The sequence below is a fragment of the Epinephelus lanceolatus genome, chromosome 15 (genome assembly GCF_041903045.1).
Source record: "Epinephelus lanceolatus isolate andai-2023 chromosome 15, ASM4190304v1, whole genome shotgun sequence".
NCBI lineage: Eukaryota > Metazoa > Chordata > Actinopteri > Perciformes > Serranidae > Epinephelus > Epinephelus lanceolatus.
This window is the reverse complement of record NC_135748.1, coordinates 21,417,402-21,434,449: the sequence shown is the minus strand read 5'-3', so window position 1 is coordinate 21,434,449 and position 17,048 is coordinate 21,417,402. Positions and strand designations below refer to the sequence as shown.

General features: G+C 41.1%; 2 protein-coding genes across 3 annotated transcripts in view; one reads left to right on the top strand and one right to left on the bottom strand.

Moving 5' to 3' along the window:
- Positions 1–24: 24 nt before the first annotated feature.
- Positions 25–6,716, bottom strand: atxn3 (ataxin 3). Of its 2 annotated transcripts, none has more exons than XM_078175046.1 (11): positions 6,654–6,716; positions 5,147–5,311; positions 5,005–5,049; positions 4,826–4,911; positions 4,655–4,721; positions 4,483–4,570; positions 4,273–4,402; positions 4,000–4,163; positions 3,589–3,745; positions 2,779–2,843; positions 25–2,660 (listed from the first exon to the last, which is right to left on the bottom strand). In XM_078175046.1, the coding sequence occupies exons 2-11, from the start codon at positions 5,198–5,200 to the stop codon at positions 2,608–2,610; spliced, it is 909 nt and encodes a 302-aa protein (XP_078031172.1). In that variant the 5' UTR covers positions 5,201–5,311; positions 6,654–6,716; the 3' UTR covers positions 25–2,607. The 2 variants fall into 2 exon arrangements, with proteins under 2 accessions (XP_078031172.1, XP_033498892.1); XM_033643001.2 differs by lacking the exon at positions 6,654–6,716 and adding an exon at positions 5,849–5,996.
- The window catches only part of ubr1 (ubiquitin protein ligase E3 component n-recognin 1), a 24,071-nt gene continuing 13,391 nt past the window's right edge, over positions 6,369–17,048 (top strand). Inside the window, exons 1-16 of the mRNA XM_033642519.2 lie at positions 6,369–6,524; positions 9,399–9,658; positions 11,633–11,711; positions 11,993–12,103; positions 13,936–14,063; positions 14,154–14,292; positions 14,425–14,487; positions 15,040–15,163; positions 15,295–15,402; positions 15,498–15,586; positions 15,676–15,774; positions 15,892–16,049; positions 16,133–16,232; positions 16,368–16,496; positions 16,635–16,815; positions 16,894–16,946. Coding sequence (XP_033498410.1) covers positions 6,480–6,524; positions 9,399–9,658; positions 11,633–11,711; positions 11,993–12,103; positions 13,936–14,063; positions 14,154–14,292; positions 14,425–14,487; positions 15,040–15,163; positions 15,295–15,402; positions 15,498–15,586; positions 15,676–15,774; positions 15,892–16,049; positions 16,133–16,232; positions 16,368–16,496; positions 16,635–16,815; positions 16,894–16,946 — 1,866 coding nt within the window. The 5' untranslated portion in view covers positions 6,369–6,479. The remainder of the gene's footprint in view (positions 6,525–9,398; positions 9,659–11,632; positions 11,712–11,992; positions 12,104–13,935; positions 14,064–14,153; positions 14,293–14,424; positions 14,488–15,039; positions 15,164–15,294; positions 15,403–15,497; positions 15,587–15,675; positions 15,775–15,891; positions 16,050–16,132; positions 16,233–16,367; positions 16,497–16,634; positions 16,816–16,893; positions 16,947–17,048) is intronic.

The window sequence follows — 17,048 nt, the reverse complement described above, 5'->3', positions numbered from 1 at the left end:
ATAAAAAACTGAGACACGAGAAACTTCAGGAGGAGTGAATGTCACTTTAATCCTGGAACAAGAACTAATACATTAACTCAGTCATTCCTAAGAACCTTTTCTGGAGTACCCCTTGTTCTGAATACCTAAGATCTCTCACTGCTCCAACTGATTCCTGATTTTAATGGTCAGATTGCTGTCGAGCAGCTTCAGGAGGTCATAACGAGTTGATAATTTGAATCAGCTGTGTTGGAGCAGTGAGGTCTAAAACATACAGGGCATGGGGTGCTCCAGGAGAGGTTTGGGAATCTCTGTATTACAGATCTGGTGTGTAGGATTTAGGGGGATATATTGGCAGAAATGGCATAAGTATGTTATCTTTAGTGTGTAATCACCTGAAAACAAGAATCACTGTGTTTTTGCTACCTTAGAATGAGCCATTTATATCTACATAGAGAAGGGATCCTCATCTACAAAGATTGCCAGGTTGCAAAGTCATGTTTCTATGGTAGCCCCGAATGGACAACCAAACCCTGCCTCTACATAGGTCCATTTGCATTTTCGCGTTAGGCACCGTAGATAGCAGCCCCTCCACAACAAGAGCCTCGTAAAAATGCTGATTTTTTAATGTCTACTGGGTCTGTTTGTTTTGGGGAGGAGGAGACCTCTGTGGATAATTCAGCTCCTGGTAAAAAACCTCCTCAACAAGATGTCACTTAATCCCCCTAAATCTTAAACACTGTTGCTTTAAAATAAAGAATGTTCTATGGTAACATGAAAAAAGAGTACTCATTGTAAGAATGTGGTGAGTGAAAATAATGCAAATGATAAAAACCCAACTACCAACATTTTATACTCTTTTGCAAGTGCATTTTAAATAGAAAAAAAGCCTAACAGATCCAAAGGAAATGAAAACAATAAAGGAATTTTCTTGGAAATCATCCAGCACAAGAAGTCAAGCTTTGCATGACATCCAACACTTTTGAGGAGGCATCAACATATATCCATGCTGAACAGTCATTGGTTCCAGAAAACATAACAACTGTAAACAAACTTAACGGTTTTAATGCTGTGATGTGGTCTATTCATCAACATTGTGTGTTGCAGCGTGATTTTGGTTTTCAGGACTGAACAGAGGGTTGTAGGGGGAAAAAAATTTCAACAAGAGATTTAAACAAACAAAAACCAGCAACAGCATACTCTTCAAAGTAAATGCACGGTGACACATTTTTTGATGCTTTGTTTCAGTCTTGGGGTTTTTAAATCATACAAATTACGAGGTTAAGTAGATGTTGCCCTTCATTCTCACTGTTTTACTGTTTATTCCATAGGTTGTCAATAAGCAAACGGCTTCCATAGCTGTGAACCATGAAAACCTCAGTGCAAATTAAATAATATTTGTACAACTAATGTGTACAACATCGTTTTCAGGATCATGGGAATACAGGATAAGTCAAATCTGTGTGATTAAAAAAAAGAATTTGAGGGTAAAACTGTTTGTGAAGGTACGTCAAAGGAAGAATCATCATTTTAACAATGTTTTCTTTATATTGAATTCCCTACATAGATCATGACAAATACTGATGAGGAGAAACAACAGATAAAGTCACATCCTAGGTAGGCAGGTTGGACATATCAGATTTTTTTTGGTATTAAGTGCTCATACTGTACTGGAAAAATGAACTATGTATTTATCTATCAGCTGCAGTTTCATGGTGTCTTTGTTCCCCTTTACATGTCAACTTACTCTGGACAAGATATGAAAAATATGCATCAGTCAAAAGCATCTTAGCTTCAGCAAATAGCTCTATAGAATGATTTTGTTCAGTCCAACCAAAATGGACAAAACACTCTTAAATTAACTGTTTGTGAGCTGTGTATCTTACATTTCATTATGCCTACACTTAAAGGTAATAACAAAGCCACAACATCACAAATATGCTGTTGTCTAAATACTTTGGGAGTTCACTCCTAGACGTCTGCAAGAAAAATGAGCGATGAGGTCGAGAATAAATGACCTACACGTTAGTGCTGCTGGCTAAAAGATATTTCAGTACTACACTGGTGTTCTGGTGGGGCGAGTGTGAGAGCCCCCTTATGTCCTACAAATTCAAATTCAATGTAAAGGTACTGGGCTCTGTCATTATCTATTAAACTTGTATCTGTAGTCTTAACATTGGTCTCCTATGGCTTTCACAGAACACCCATCTCTGCATGTATTCACCTCCAAACAAGTAAACACACCTTTTGTATGCTGAGGATTCCTTTCTATCTCTTCCAGAGAAAAAAAAAATGAGAATAAAAAAAAAAACAGTATACAATAGAAATAGAAGGCGCCATGGTAAAAAGGCAATTGCAAACTTGGATTAACTGCATCATGAGTTCTGTGGTCACCCTTTTCCCAGCGTCAGTGTCTCACTGAGTTAGATTGGACTAACTGCTGCCTTTTCTTTGTCGTTGTTCTCTTCTCTATAGCCTGTCAGCGAACTAACCAGGGGAAACATGTCAGCCTTCTGACGGTCCTTATGTTCGCATGTGCAAAAGGTTAGAGGAAGGAGCAAAGCTACCCCTGTGTGGGGTTGCCAATCCAGGCAGCTGGTAAACAACATAGGCAAACCTCGCACATCTTCACTGGCCGGGCTTTTGTTGTTGGTCCTCTTCAGCGCCAGTGTTTACTGAGCCTAGAGGAGGGGAGAGGGCTTAGGTTAGTAATATATCACATCTTTTCTTGGATAGGCTTTTTGATAAAACTCATTACATAATCTGCACTGGATTTATGTTTAAATCAGATGTACTTACCTAAGCCACCTGTTGATTTTGTGTCAGGTTGCTGAGGAATGTTCGGCTGAGCTTGTTGCTGCTGCCTAAGAAGTCAGCAGAGAGAGTGTGTAACAAAATCCACAGATTCATTTACACTTATAGGGGGTGGACGCAACATCATGAATACTTCAGTCGGCTATAAGCATAAATTAAATACAACAACGAACATTGCGGCTTCAAAAATACGGACCTTATTTGTAGTGTTTACAGATTAAATGATCCCTGCCTTGTTGTGGGCACGTTCCCTTTACTTCTTAGAGCATCCCTTACAGGCTGTTACTCTTTAACCGGGTTAATTCACTCCTGTATGAGGCGCTCTAAGAAGTGAAACGAATGTGCCCGCAACAAAGCAGGGATCATTTAATTGATCAACGCTACACCTGGCATTCTATTGGTTGGGGAATTCTAACAGGGTTATTGCACAAAAACATCTGAGAGCAGATGTTTCAAAGGCTCAGAGAAGCAGCCTGAGTGCAAGGAGATGTGCTGAGGCTGGAGCGCTGAAAATCTGTGCAAGCAACAACATATCTGAGTGCAATCATACAGTTTGAGCAGAAGCAGAAGCAGAGCCAATCCAAGTCAAGCAGGGGCTGTTTGAGTGCAAGACAGAGAGCATTACAAAATCTGAAAGTGAAATCAATGAGTCATTCTGTCAAAATGAAAAACCACGCTTTCAAATAATAAAATTGACAAAGCAGTGCTTACTGCAGGACTAACGAATTCAAATAAGTGTTGTCAATATTGTGTCGACCCCCTGTACAATAGTCACCAGGCATGAGTTAAACCTACCGATCAAAATAGGCTTGTCTCCTCTTCCGCAGTTCCTCAGCTGTGAGCGCCTCATTCTGGCCTTCTTTTTGTCCTCCTGCAGTGCTCCCTCCTGCCTGGCTCCCTGATTTCACATTTCCCATTTCAGACTCTGAAGACTTGTTGCTCATCACTGCTCCTGTAGTATTAGAAAAACAAGGACCAAATTTTCAGTATTGGCATTTGTAAAATACAGAACAAAACAATGTTGTCAGGGTGAACCTGGAACACAACTTTAAAAATGAGACTCAAAACTAACTGACGCATATGGTGATCAATTAGTAAAGCCTAATTTATACTACAGTATACAAAGAACTGTAAGTTTATGAAATCAACTGCCCAATCGGACAAAGAAACCAAATATTTTAAAACCTTTGGAAACTCTTCCTTTACCTTGCATGCTAAGCTGTATGGCCCTGCGTAGATCAGCTTCTTCATCCTCCACATCGATGTCCTGTCGGCTGAGGGCCAGAGCTCTCTTCAGCTCATCATCTTCATCCACAACCTCATCCTCCACACCAAAGGCCATCTCTGCCTGGTTCAGAGCTGCTGACCTGCTGCTCACAGTAGAAGAATGAATCGGTTACCACAAGTGAGTAAAAAGCTTCCTTTAAGCAACTTCAAACATAAACTATGATTTGTACTATCTGCACATACAGCGCATACCCTGCACTTGTCTGAGATTCATCCTCTCCAATAAGCCTTGGTCGCTGCTGCTGCTGCACCCTCATGATCCCAAGAATCTGCTCTGCTTCACACTCAGGCAGGTTGCCTCGGATCACAAATATGGAATAACCTGCACAAATTCAACTTTTAGAATCGTGTCTGCATTGCACCAACTAGACAATGAATAAATAACAGTAACGTTCACAATACCTTCTTGTTGTAACTGTGCAAGGAAAAGGGCTAGATAGGTGTCTGATATCAACTCTGGTCCAGTCAACAGTGAATTCAGGTTAAACCACTGAAATAAAAACAAAACAAACAGTGTTTTTTTTTAGTAAATCAAACTGCATTATCATTCTTTATGAAGACAAGTGCCTCATACCTGTTGTCCAAGTTTGCGTATAGTAAACCAGTGCTCCTTGTAGTTGCAAATGAAGGCTTTCTCATTTCTGAAACATGAAATTAGGGATAGCTGTCACCATCAACTTAAACTGTAATGAAGTAATGTGATCACAGATTAAAACCTGAAAAAATACAGTCTTAAAAACTTTACATTGGATTAATCATCAGGCTCTGGTACTCCCGGCTGTTGAAGAGGATTAGCTCCAAGCACCACACTCTCAGTGCATTGCTAATTACCTTTAGGAATTAGACGACAGACAAGAGAATTAACATTACTTACTTATAATGGTTATACTGTTATTAAATAACAATAAAAAGTGAATCTCTTACTTGTATTGAAAAGAACCCGCTGTCATCCATGTTCCCAGATGGTTGCTAGAAACATTTTCACACAACATAAAGTTAGAAACACTTTATGAAGAGTACATTTAATTAAGTTGCTGCACTAGCCTTCACTTTTATGTCTACTCACCTGTAAGAAGGTCCTATACTCCTCACTGGCCATACCCCCCTCGGCCATCCTCATCCTCTCCTCTTCATCGAGCTGCTGAGCAATGGAGGACAGATCCACAGGAGTGAAATACTCACCCTGCAGGAGGTTGTTGAGACAATGTTGGGCGCAGAGAGAGCCCTCTTGCTGCGAGTAAAGGATTAGTTATTGATACCACACCGGTGCAAATTACACTTCTAACATGGCAGCACGATGAAATAGTTTTCGTTACAACTTAGTTAGCTTTATGAACATGTAATTGGCTGAGGTTGACACTAAAATTGTACAGTCATACACGGTATCAGTCATACACCAGTAGAGCTACACACTGCTAGCTTACGTAAACAACAAACACAACTACTCTTAATACTTCTTTATATGACCAGATAGCTATGCTACGCTAGTTCTGAAAGTTGCAAGCAAAAATAATATGTTTTCGGTTGTTAGGAAGCTTTCTGCGTTGTTATTCCTACCTGAAAAGAAACTTTTCATAATCTCTGACTAGCAGGTACAATTAGCATCTTAGCTGCCTGGACAACAATACTGCCAAACACCACCACAAATCTCTCGACACCGGCCAGATAGCGCCGGTAAACAAACCACCGCGAGAAGGTCCGAGGTTTTCCGAATAAACACGTCCAATTACTTAGGGCTTACTGTATTTTGGTAAACGTTTAAACTTACTTTCTCATGAAATATGGAATCCATGTTCAGCTTTCTGTCAAACATTCAACTCTGACCTCTAGCCCCGCTGCATTCATCAGCACGGAAAGGAGCGACGATCGCGACCAGCGCCCTCTGGTGGCGTGGCCCCTACACTGCACCATCTCCATTCAAATCTCCATTGACGAATCTGTTAGTTTAAACCAGCGAGATTAATGAAGTAACTGCCTGTGTGCGACACACACAGCAATGAAACTAACGCTATTTTTCATTAACACACCCATCCACAAAGTGTATTTGTTGGTTATATTGCTGTCTGTAATATAAAACACGTGAAAAAATATTTTTTACATATTTTAGATGGACTTAAAGCGTAACCTAATAATCGTCCAAAAAACGAATGAGGATCTGATGGACTGCTTCTCGAGGGCGAGTCTATTTTTTTGTTTACACAATGTTTTTACCAGACACATCACTAACAGAAAATGGGTGCTTTTGTAAACACGTTCCGTAAATTGATCTATAAAATAAGGCTTAACTAGATGCGAATATTTCTGACCACTCTAATTATGGATCAATAACGTCGCAAAAGGTATCGATTACTAATGGAACAGTCTCCTAGTGACACCTCTTCCTTTACGGCAAATGGAACATGGCGGAGGGAGAGAAATCCTTAGACGGGCTGGAGCTCAGCCAGGTACGATTTTAAAACAATTAATATAGCTGTCAGTGGTTACTCATAGCCCAGGACAAGACGATAAAGCATAATGCGTCAGTTCCTATGTAAACAACAGCTCGACGGTGCCGTTAAAGGGCATCTACTTACCAGGTTAGCATGGTTAGCTGCTATGCTAGCTACCTAGTGGTAAATGGTTAAAATGTCCCTGCAGTATTTACCGCGCAGTAACAGTGAGTGTATGTGTATGGTTTTGGAGGCAGTACTTGGCAAAGTATATGTCACAGTAGGGGGAAATGTGTCAGGGTTGTCTGCAGTGTTTAAATGTCCATCTTTGGTTTTATCTCAATCCTGCTGTATTTTAGTGAGCGCTTTGTCCGTAGCGCTTCAGCACGACTTTACCATGAGTTAATACATTTAGAGCACCATTGTCTGGACTGTTTTCAGACCTGAAGCTCTTGAAACGTTTTGTCAGTCATAAACTATTGTCCATACAGGCCTGTTTGGATATAATGTTATCACATTAGATATTTGCAGTGTGACACTTGTGGTTAAATTGACTCGATGGAGTCCAACAAACAAAACAGAAATGACAGACATTGCTGTAGCTGCAGAGCCAGCACTATAAAATATGAAAATGATTTGTTATCTAATGCACAATGTGCAGTATGCAAATACAGCGATTAACTGCCAGTATGGATGCTGGTAAATATACACACCATTATTATTTTAATCCAGCTGTTTCAACCTGATGTTAGCTTAGGGATGTCCTGATCACTTTTTTTTTTGCATCCGATCCCATACAAGTCCTTAATTTTGAAACCGAGTCCGATCCGATACTTTGCAAAGCATTAAGAAAGAAAAAAAAAGAATGCATCCAAGTTGTCCCATAAGGTTTGTTTTTTATTTAAATAGTAACCCAAAACCTTATTGGTGGTTCAGCAGCACAAAATGTAAACAAATTCAACATCTTCTTCTTGTCTTCAACAAACAAAATAGGCCTATATCTTTTGTAGCGGTCTGACATATGAAACAAATATTTTTCTTTTACTCAGTCAAACCCCACAAAGAAACCATAAAACCCATAAAACAGGTCCCTTAACACCAAAATTAAATTGTTTAACTGGTTTCTGTAGAACAAAAGAAATATACTATACTATACTATAAAAAAATACAAATACAACTGTAATCAGTTTCAAGAAAGTATATATTTTTTTCACCAAAGAAAAGAAATGTTTCTTCCCGTTCAGTCAGTTCAATCCAGTTCAAACGAAAAACTCCTCTCCGGGATTTCCAAATAACATATCACAGTTCAATTCAGTTCGATCCACACAGTTCGCTAAACAAAAGAAAACTCCACCCCAGGTTTTTCCCGCAAACAAGGAGATAAAGAAAATCCACTGTTTGCTTGCTCTGACTCAGTTCAGTTTCAAAACAATAAATCAACCCGGCCTGAAGGTTCCAAATAAGGAATAATGAAACAGAAAGTAACCCCCGGCTTTTGCCAACTCACGGGACTGTGTGTGAATGCCGTAACGCTCCGGCGTTGTTTCGGGCGTGGAGGCTCCGTAGCATCCCTTGATATCCGTGGCGGAATCTATTTATTTATTGTGTGACTGTAATCTGCATGTTGATGTGAGACGCCGGTACTTTTTTTTTCATATGCCCAAAATGAATTTCTCTTGAGAGACAATAAAGATCAATCTCCTTAATCTCTGAGGTGAGGCCGGTGGCCGGATGGATGATATTCCATAGGGAAGCGCAGCTATTTCGCAGACTTTGAGTGGTGAAAAATGCCGTGGTAGGCCGAATACGCAGAGGACTTCTCGCTCATTTCTCACTCTCTTGCGACTCTCGTCATACTGCCAGGAGTGGCATAATGTAGGGGCCAGTCTACCTGGGCTCAGGTGATCGAGCCATCCCATTGGCGATAGCACCGGTGGGTGTGTCTGGAGGTAGGCCTACCTCAGTGTCTGGAGGTGAGCAAGCCATCCGCTGACTGTCTTATAATAAATATATATTTATAAAATATACAGGATCGCCACACTTTATACATTGGAAGCGGAGGCAGCAGTGAACAATATAGATGGAAAACCTGGCCATTTTTGTTGTTTTGATTCCTCCGATCTTTTATTACCGATTCCGATTTTGTAAAAATAACGTGATCGGTACCAATACCCGATCTGATCCTCGGATCGGGTATCGTGTGAGTACTGGGATGTTTATATCATGTAAAACTACCCATTTCACACCATCCTCTCTCAGTCAGTCCATGTATCATTCACACATCATAATTTAGGCCAGAATTACTTTCCAGTCACTCATTGGATATTTTATGAATGGTGACCAAAGTATCACTCTTTGACTTGTGGTCTACAGTACTCATATAAGTGCAGTTCAAACAGTCAAAGTTTATCTGTGTGTACCTGGTGCTTTTCATGGAGCTGCCAGCCAGCACAGGAAGTGGCAAAGTGAAATAAGATTGAGTAGTCCAGCAGACATCAGAAGGAAGCAGTGTGACTCATTTCTTACTAGTAATGAGTTACTCATGTTACAACATAGATTGGTCGTTTTTACCATTTCTTACTTGAGCTTTTTCACTTTGATGCCAGGCTCTTTTTGGTGCACATGTACCTACTTAAGATTTCTAAAGGCAAAGCAATGTGAAAGCTCTGTGTAGTGGTAGCATCAGCAGTCAATACAGAATCACATATTTCTGCTTAAGAAGTTCACATCTTCATAATTTTAATAAAATGCCCTTAAACCAAGATTTGAAGTTAGTAAACACGATGCATTGCTAAAGTTCCTCACTATGAAACTGGTGGCATATAAATGTGGTTATGAGTCACGAGGTGGAGACACATGTGCATCATTCACTTCTCCGTGGCCTTGCAGGAATGGCTGGAGGCTGCAGACAGCAGGGCGGAGCTGTTCCGCTACCTGAAGGAGCAGGTGCCCCAGATCTTCTGCCTGAAGCAGGAGTTCAGCCCTCAGGAAGAAGAGGAGCTCCTGCAGAGCCGACTCCTCCACCCTCTGGAGTGCTTCCTCTTTGGAGAGGATCCTCAGGAGGGTCTGGAGAAGCTCAAGCAGGGCAGCAGCTCCTCCCAGCTCTGTGGACGTGTCTTCAAAGAGGGAGAAACCGTCTACTCCTGCAGGTCGGACTAATGCCACTGATCTTCTGTAGTAAATAAATTATAACAGCAACAATAACACTTATGTTATGATTAAATGCAAGGTATTTACTTGCTCTTGTACTAAATTTAAGCACTGGATGATTCATGTTGTTGCTGACAGGCATTATATTAAGGTATCAAAGTATTTGCAGCACCAGTAGGATCTGGGATTACTGGATGAGGTGCAGAGCCGCAGAGGTCAAAGGCAGCAATATACGTACATGGAGGCTATTTGTCACCACTAAGTACTACTACACTTCTTAAAAAATTAAGGGAACACTTAATGGTCATAGTATAACACCAAGTCAGTTCTTTTTCAGGGATATCAATCTGTCCATCTTTATATCAGCCCTTGATTTCAGTTTTTTGTTTGATTTCTGTCGTGACTTTGAATCCAGCCCTCAGTGGATTGATTATTTTGGTTTCCACTGACCGTTTGTTTGTCATTTCATTCTCAACAAATTATACAGCGTACATCAGCAAAGATTTTCACCTTGAATAATTCATTCATCGAAATCCGATGTGTGATTTAAGTGTTCCCTTGATTTTTCCGAGCAGTGCAGAAGAAATAATTTGGCCTCAGTAAATTTTAGTTCTGCAGTGGTCTAAACACACAACAACCCCACAGTATTCAGGCTAAGTGTTAAAAATGAATAGTTAATGAGAAGACTCTCAGGTTTCAGTATGTGGCAGTCCGTGAGTGGAATCTGAATGATGTTAAAAAATACAGTAACACTCACATAGATGTGTACATCTGCTTGTCTGTCACCACTAAATGTGCCATGTAAGTTTATGTCAACATGAGTTGTATTTAACAAATTACTGCCACATCCCTGCATAATTAGGTATGATGATGAGCAAATAATGCTGAATAACTTGCCAGCAGCTGGTCATTTTAACATAATGATGAGTAACTTAAAAATAACCCAAGGAATACAAATAATGGGTCTCAGTTTGTAATGTACGCGTGCATGTTACCGTAAAGAAACTCCAGTGTCTTATTGAAAACAAGTGCATGTAACATATGAGACGAAAGTGTGTGTGCTATTGTCTGAAACAAATCCCGTGACACTCTAATCAGACTGAAATTCAGCCAATGACAGTGAATCATTATCAATACAACCAAAGTTCCTGTGCTCATCACCTTTACACTGTAGATGCTAAAGCACTGGTAATGAAGTTTTGTTAATGCAGGACTAGTCTCACATAGCCAGAACATTCTTCACACTTTGTTTTATCACTGTGCCAGCTCTGGAGAAAGATCGCTCTGGGTTGTTTGTATTTCTTTAAACGAGTCACAATCATCTTAGGCGGCACTAAGCCTGAGAGCGACACAGCAGCGTTGCCCTTGCACAATACTGTCAGGATTGAATTTGTAACAGTTGCATGTGTGCAGGTGAGCCCTGGCATGAAACTGACTAAAACCTTTCACAAGAGAAGACCATGTAAAACATTAAAGAACGCATCTGGGCTATGTGATGCAATTTTTACTGACAAGAAAAGACAAACATGATGTGATCAGTGACCTAGAGATGATGATGTTAAAACTGCAGATGTATATGGCTCCTGCAGAACATTATTAAAGCAATATCACAGACGCTCATGTGAAGAGGAGCAGATCGGTACATTTGTCAGGTCAATGTCATTGGCGCAAAAGACGAAAGATGTGCCAAATAAACAAAGACTTATGATTGCTAGCACTGATGTTGTTGTTGTTGCTTGACATAGCAAGGAGGATTTTAAAACCAGTGACACACTGATCGCAGAAAGGAGGAGAATTCCTTCTGAAAAAAGCTTACACACAGTCTACATCCCTGTGAGTCATACTAATGCAGGAGAAGCTGTCATTCAGATCCGTTTGTACAGTAATCACAGTGGCATGTCTTCAGCCTTAAATACCACACTTGTCTTGTCATTTGCTTCATGTATTAACAAATCCTCTTCAACCTATTGCAGGGATTGTGCAATTGATCCCACTTGTGTCCTGTGCATGGACTGTTTCCAGGATAGCGTGCACAAAAGCCATCGTTACAAGGTTGGTGTCCTTATAAATGTCTAATTCCTGTCAGTCACCAGTCTCTGTGGTTCACTCTTGTGCACAGTGTGCTATAATGTCAATTTGATAACCCCACTGTTTCCCCTCTAAACTTTACAAAAAAACACAACATATTCCTGGACTTAAATTTGACCTCTCATGTTGGAACCCTGCTGTTGCATAATAATGCATTCCCACAGCTTAAACAGCTGAACAACTTAATTGCTGTTGCGTGTAGCCATTACTCTCCCTTAGTGATATACTGTCCCTTTTTTCCTCAGATGCACGCGTCATCAGGCGGGGGCTTCTGTGATTGTGGGGACGTAGAAGCCTGGAAGATTGGCCCCTGTTGCTCCAAACACGACCCAGGGGCAGCCACAGCCATGGTAACGGTGAGTTATATAATGGAGCGGAAAGAGGGATGTGGGAGGGGTGTACTTGTCCCATTCTGTGTCAGTGAACCCCAGAATGCTTATTTTCCCATCTTAGTCCTGGATGCTGCTCTCTTGGCTGTGGACTTGGCTCCGGAAACGAGAGAGAAAGGCACTTTGTTGACCTGCACCGACAGAGAAAATTTATAACTAGGTTAAGAGATTGGCAGGGTGAATGAGTGCTGAAAAGCTGGTGGAAAGCAGTTGTCGGCAGTGAGACTGGTTAAGAGCAGCCTTTCAACAATTGCCTAAATCCTGCTGAAGTGTACAGGGATGCATTCAGTTTGCAGGTGCTTGTACTAAAGTGCTGCTGGGACGCATTTTCATGATTGCACTGTTCAGCAGTTGTTTGTTTGTCAGGCCTTTCTTTGCTGATCACGGTGTTTTGGCTTTCCTCTGATAAGATCCTGTTTAGAGGCTTTGAGCAGACATACAGCTTGACGGCTGTGCGCCTGTTTCCGTAAACAGCAGGTGCTCCTATTAGCAGAGACATCACTGGCACAGGTCTGGCAGGCTGCTTTGTGTTTTCTATGCCAGACCTAAACCTGTGCTTAACACGCAGTGACACATCACATGACCATGAACACGTCTCCACACTGAACATGGAGACCCATCGTGCTGTTTCAGACCTCTTTTTGTTTGGATTGTCGTAGATTCCAGTGCTTGTTCTCACACAGTGGTGTGACGCAGAGGCTGGTGTAAATACACAGACGCTGTATGTTTGCTTTTGTGTTAAATGTCGGACATTTGTATGAAATACTTGGCTGCTATGTGAAATATTTGCTCTCAGGGGATTTGATATTAACTCCAGAGGACCAGCTGCCTGTGTAGCTCTTATTAAGCAAAATATTTAGACTGGTTGTTTGTCATATTGTAGAGTCACTGCTTGTGACACAGGAAGTGGGGAATTACTAACGGTTATTACAACAAGTTTTTCCATATCAGACTAGCTTGAGTTGAATACATGTGTGTATCTTTTATAACCTTTCCTTGTAGCAAGATATTAAATAAATCAGTCCAGGTTTAGATTTAGCTTTTTCCTGAGTGATTTTCTTGTTTTATGGATATGAAGCATTAGTAGAGGGTGCCTGAGGCCTGAGAGTTTCATTACCAATGACTGCTGCACTGTAATTGTTGTGCGCATGATAAGAATAAGAACTTGAAGATGAAATTAAACTTGACATTACCAGCAAATGATAGTTAGTCGTCACAAAAGAAATGCTTTTAGAAATGATTTTGTTGACTGGCCGATTAAATGTTGCTACCATATATATACAGCACCAGAAATACTTGTGGGTTAAGCTTACTTTGCTCTGAAATGTCATGTCTTTCACATTTTGCTTTCTAAAAAACAAGGATCTGTGTAGCTACTAATGTTAATAATGCCAGATTAAAAACAAAATTGAAACAACAAAAACACATCGGTCTGTTCACCCTGCCTCGCAAGTAAGGGGCTAGAAAGTAGGACAAAGATGGCATCTTGTAAATGAGAAGTTGCCGTGTTTTTTAGGGCGATGTACAGTGTTCATAATGCACCGTATGTAGTGCCACATATTTCAGCTTCACTTAAAATATTGTGTTTTGAGTCTTTTCTTACTTTAAATCTAGTTGACTAGTCGGAGTTTTAACTTCTGTGTAAACATCAGGCATATTAGTTGTTGGGAACATACCTACTCTGAAGCTAAAGACAATGTTTCTGGTAAGGTAATTTTGGAGCAAGAGACCTCCTGGGACTCTAAGTGTTATGCTCAAAAATGTGAGTCCTGTGTAATCCCGTGTCTCATTTTCTGCAGGATGAGTGTGTGTTGGAGCCCGAGCTATACGCACGCGCTGAGAAGCTGTTCCGGATCTTGCTGCACTACTTCACAGATTTCTTGGTGTGGGAGGAGAACTTTGAACTGTCAGCTGAACTCCAACCCCAGTATGGCCTTGTCTCATCACATGCAAATGCACTAATCCATATGCAAAGCACTCAACTTAACTTTGACAGTGTACTTCTCCATCCATTCAGGACAAAAGACAATACATACTACTGTGTACTGTACAATGATGAGCACCACTCCTACGACCACGTCATCTACACCCTGCAGCGTTCCGTTAACTGCGATCAGGCTGAAGCACAGACGCACACAGCACTTATTGACAAGGAGGTACTTTTTTTGGTTTGATTTGCATATGACTCTTCCCTTACAATAATGCCATGTCAATGGGAAGCTGATATGAGTCAGCTTCCATAATCTGCAGATTATGACATACTGCAATTATTGTTAACTGTTGCACAGGGTCGGCGGGCAGTAAAGAGAGGAACCCTTCGTTCCTGCGAGCAAGCAAAGGATCTCATCAAGGTAAACACCAGCCACTGACTCTGCACCAGTTTAGTCTTAGTCTTGTTGCAGTTTCTAATGCCACATTTCCAGTGCATGATTCGGCTCTGCTCAACGCAACTCACTTTTGGTATCAGGTCCTTTTCTCAATTTTGTTTTCCACTGTAAATAGTACACCCTCAGTGTAGGCGGGAGTCTCAGCTCATTGCCAAAGCAACGCTGTGTGAAACTGCCATGACTTCATCTTCAATGTGACACTTGCTGGATCCTTTAATTGGCATCCAAACAGGAATGTGGTTACTTAGTATGGTGTAGTTTGCAGGCTTCTATTTTTTTCAAATCTGGGTCAAATAAGTAAGTATTGCCATTGACGGTAGCTTGGCTATTTAAAAGATGAGTTTGTGCAGGATGCCCCATGTCAACTAGCTTGGAACCTCAACGAAGGTACAAAAAAAACTACCAGTTACTATCCACAGCTTTTACTAATGAAAAAAGAGCAGGTTGAGTTCAGTGGAACCATGTCCTGGAAATTTTGCCTAAGTGAGCTTCAACTCTTTCATTGTTGTGTTGCAGTCCAACTCCAACCATATTTCCCAGATGCCACTGCGGGTGGAGATCCTTCACGCATCAGTAATGGCTCATCAAACTTTTGTTTTACGTCTCGGAACCTGGTTTCAAAAGATCATCAGTTACTCAGGTTGCTGTCATCATAGTTGCCGTATTTGCACCACACAAACTTAACAGATTTATTTATTGGTTGCGCACCTTTGACGTCCTCAGTTGTCTGCACATGTCATCTGACTGGGAACTTCTGTGTGTCTTGTGCAGTGGGCTTCAGGCAGGCTTTCTGTCAGGTGGCACTAGAGCCCAACGCAGACAGCGACAGGCCTTGCCTCATCAGCAGACTCATGCTGCACGATGGCACGATGTACAAAGGCAAGTAGATCTGAGCTTGATTTTCACTACAAGCTTAATCTCAACTTGATTCTATATGACACTAACATGAAGGTTTTTTTTCTTATTTCCTGAAGGAGCTCGCAAGATAGTACATGAACTGATTTTCTGTAGCATGCTCATGGAGACGGAGTTCAAGAGGCTTTTTGCAATTGAGTTTACAAAGGTAAGAAAGGAGACAATATTTTACATGTTTTTGTAGTTTTTTCCCCCAGTTGCTTCAATTATCACATCACCACATCTTTGTCTTTTAAGCACTATAAGCAGCTGCAAAAGGACTTCATAGTTGATGACCATGAGAGGAGTATATCCATCACTGCTCTGTCTGTTCAGATATTCACTGTACCCACGTTGGTAAGTGTTGTTTGTTGTTAGGGCATTAACGTAGATACTGTGTCATAGAAGGGTAAATGATATACATCTTTAATATTTGGACTTCTTCTTCTTCTTACATTCTTGTTCATGTTCTAGGCCAGACAGCTTATCGAAGAGGGCAATGTCATAAAAGTGATAGTTGGCACAGTCATGGAATTGCTGCGTGAACACCTGGACGACAACAATCGCTTCTGCTTCCACGGCTACAACTCTGACAAGTTTGCACGCATCCAGGTCATCTTCCACGACCTCAGGTAATTAAATGAGCAACAGCTTTAATAAACTCTCCGTCCCTAACATTTTGTGGTCTTTATCTAAAGTGCAACTTCTGTCTCAGGTATATTCTGATCAGTAAACCCTCAATATGGACCGAAGAGCTGCGGAGAGAGTTCATGGAGGGATTTAAAGTCTTTCTAGGGCTTCTCCAATGCATGCAGGTAATAATTATCTCAACCTTGAGCCATCCTTTGATGGTGTGTAGGAGCAGGGCTATTATATCAGGTTACATTAACTTGGCACACCCAATTTAATTTTATTTAATGAGTCCTGGTCTTTTTTCATTGCCTTATTAGGGTATGGAGGAGGTGAAGCGCCAGTTTGGGCAACACATTGCGGTAGAGCCAGAGTGGGAGGCTGGCTTTTCTCTGCAGATCCAGCTTCGCCACATTCTGGCTATGTTTCAGGACTGGTGTTCCTCTGATGTGAGTTGTCATGCAGTTGTCCCAGAAATAGAGGAAGAATAATCTCTCTTACTGTCTGTTCACTGAGAGCAGGCAGCAATAAATAAAAGAGTAGTAGTGAATTGCTGTGTTTAATCTTTGCTCATTTGACTCCCCCAGGACGAGATCTTGCTGCTTGCATTCAAAGAGTGCCACAAAGTCCTGATGCAGTGCAGTAACCAGCCCTTCAGCAGGGAGCCCACTGACTACTACATGTGCAAGCACATCCTCCATGTTCGTCCGTACAAAGTGTCTCAGGAACCTGTCAGCATACATCTGCCCATCTCCAGGCTACTGGCTGGTAGGAGAACTAATATTTGAGACACTGATTTATTTTCTATTACTGTGAACTTAGTGTGTTCTACATTGTGGTTTCTAGGTTTGTATGTACTTCTGTGCAGAGCAGGGGCCATTGAACGTCTGGATAATCCTGTAAGTTACAGAAAATAACAAGATACAGTGCGTGTGCTGTGTTATGTTCAGTGAATGAACAGTCTAAACTTCCACTGCTGGCATCAGAGAGTTATGGTTTCT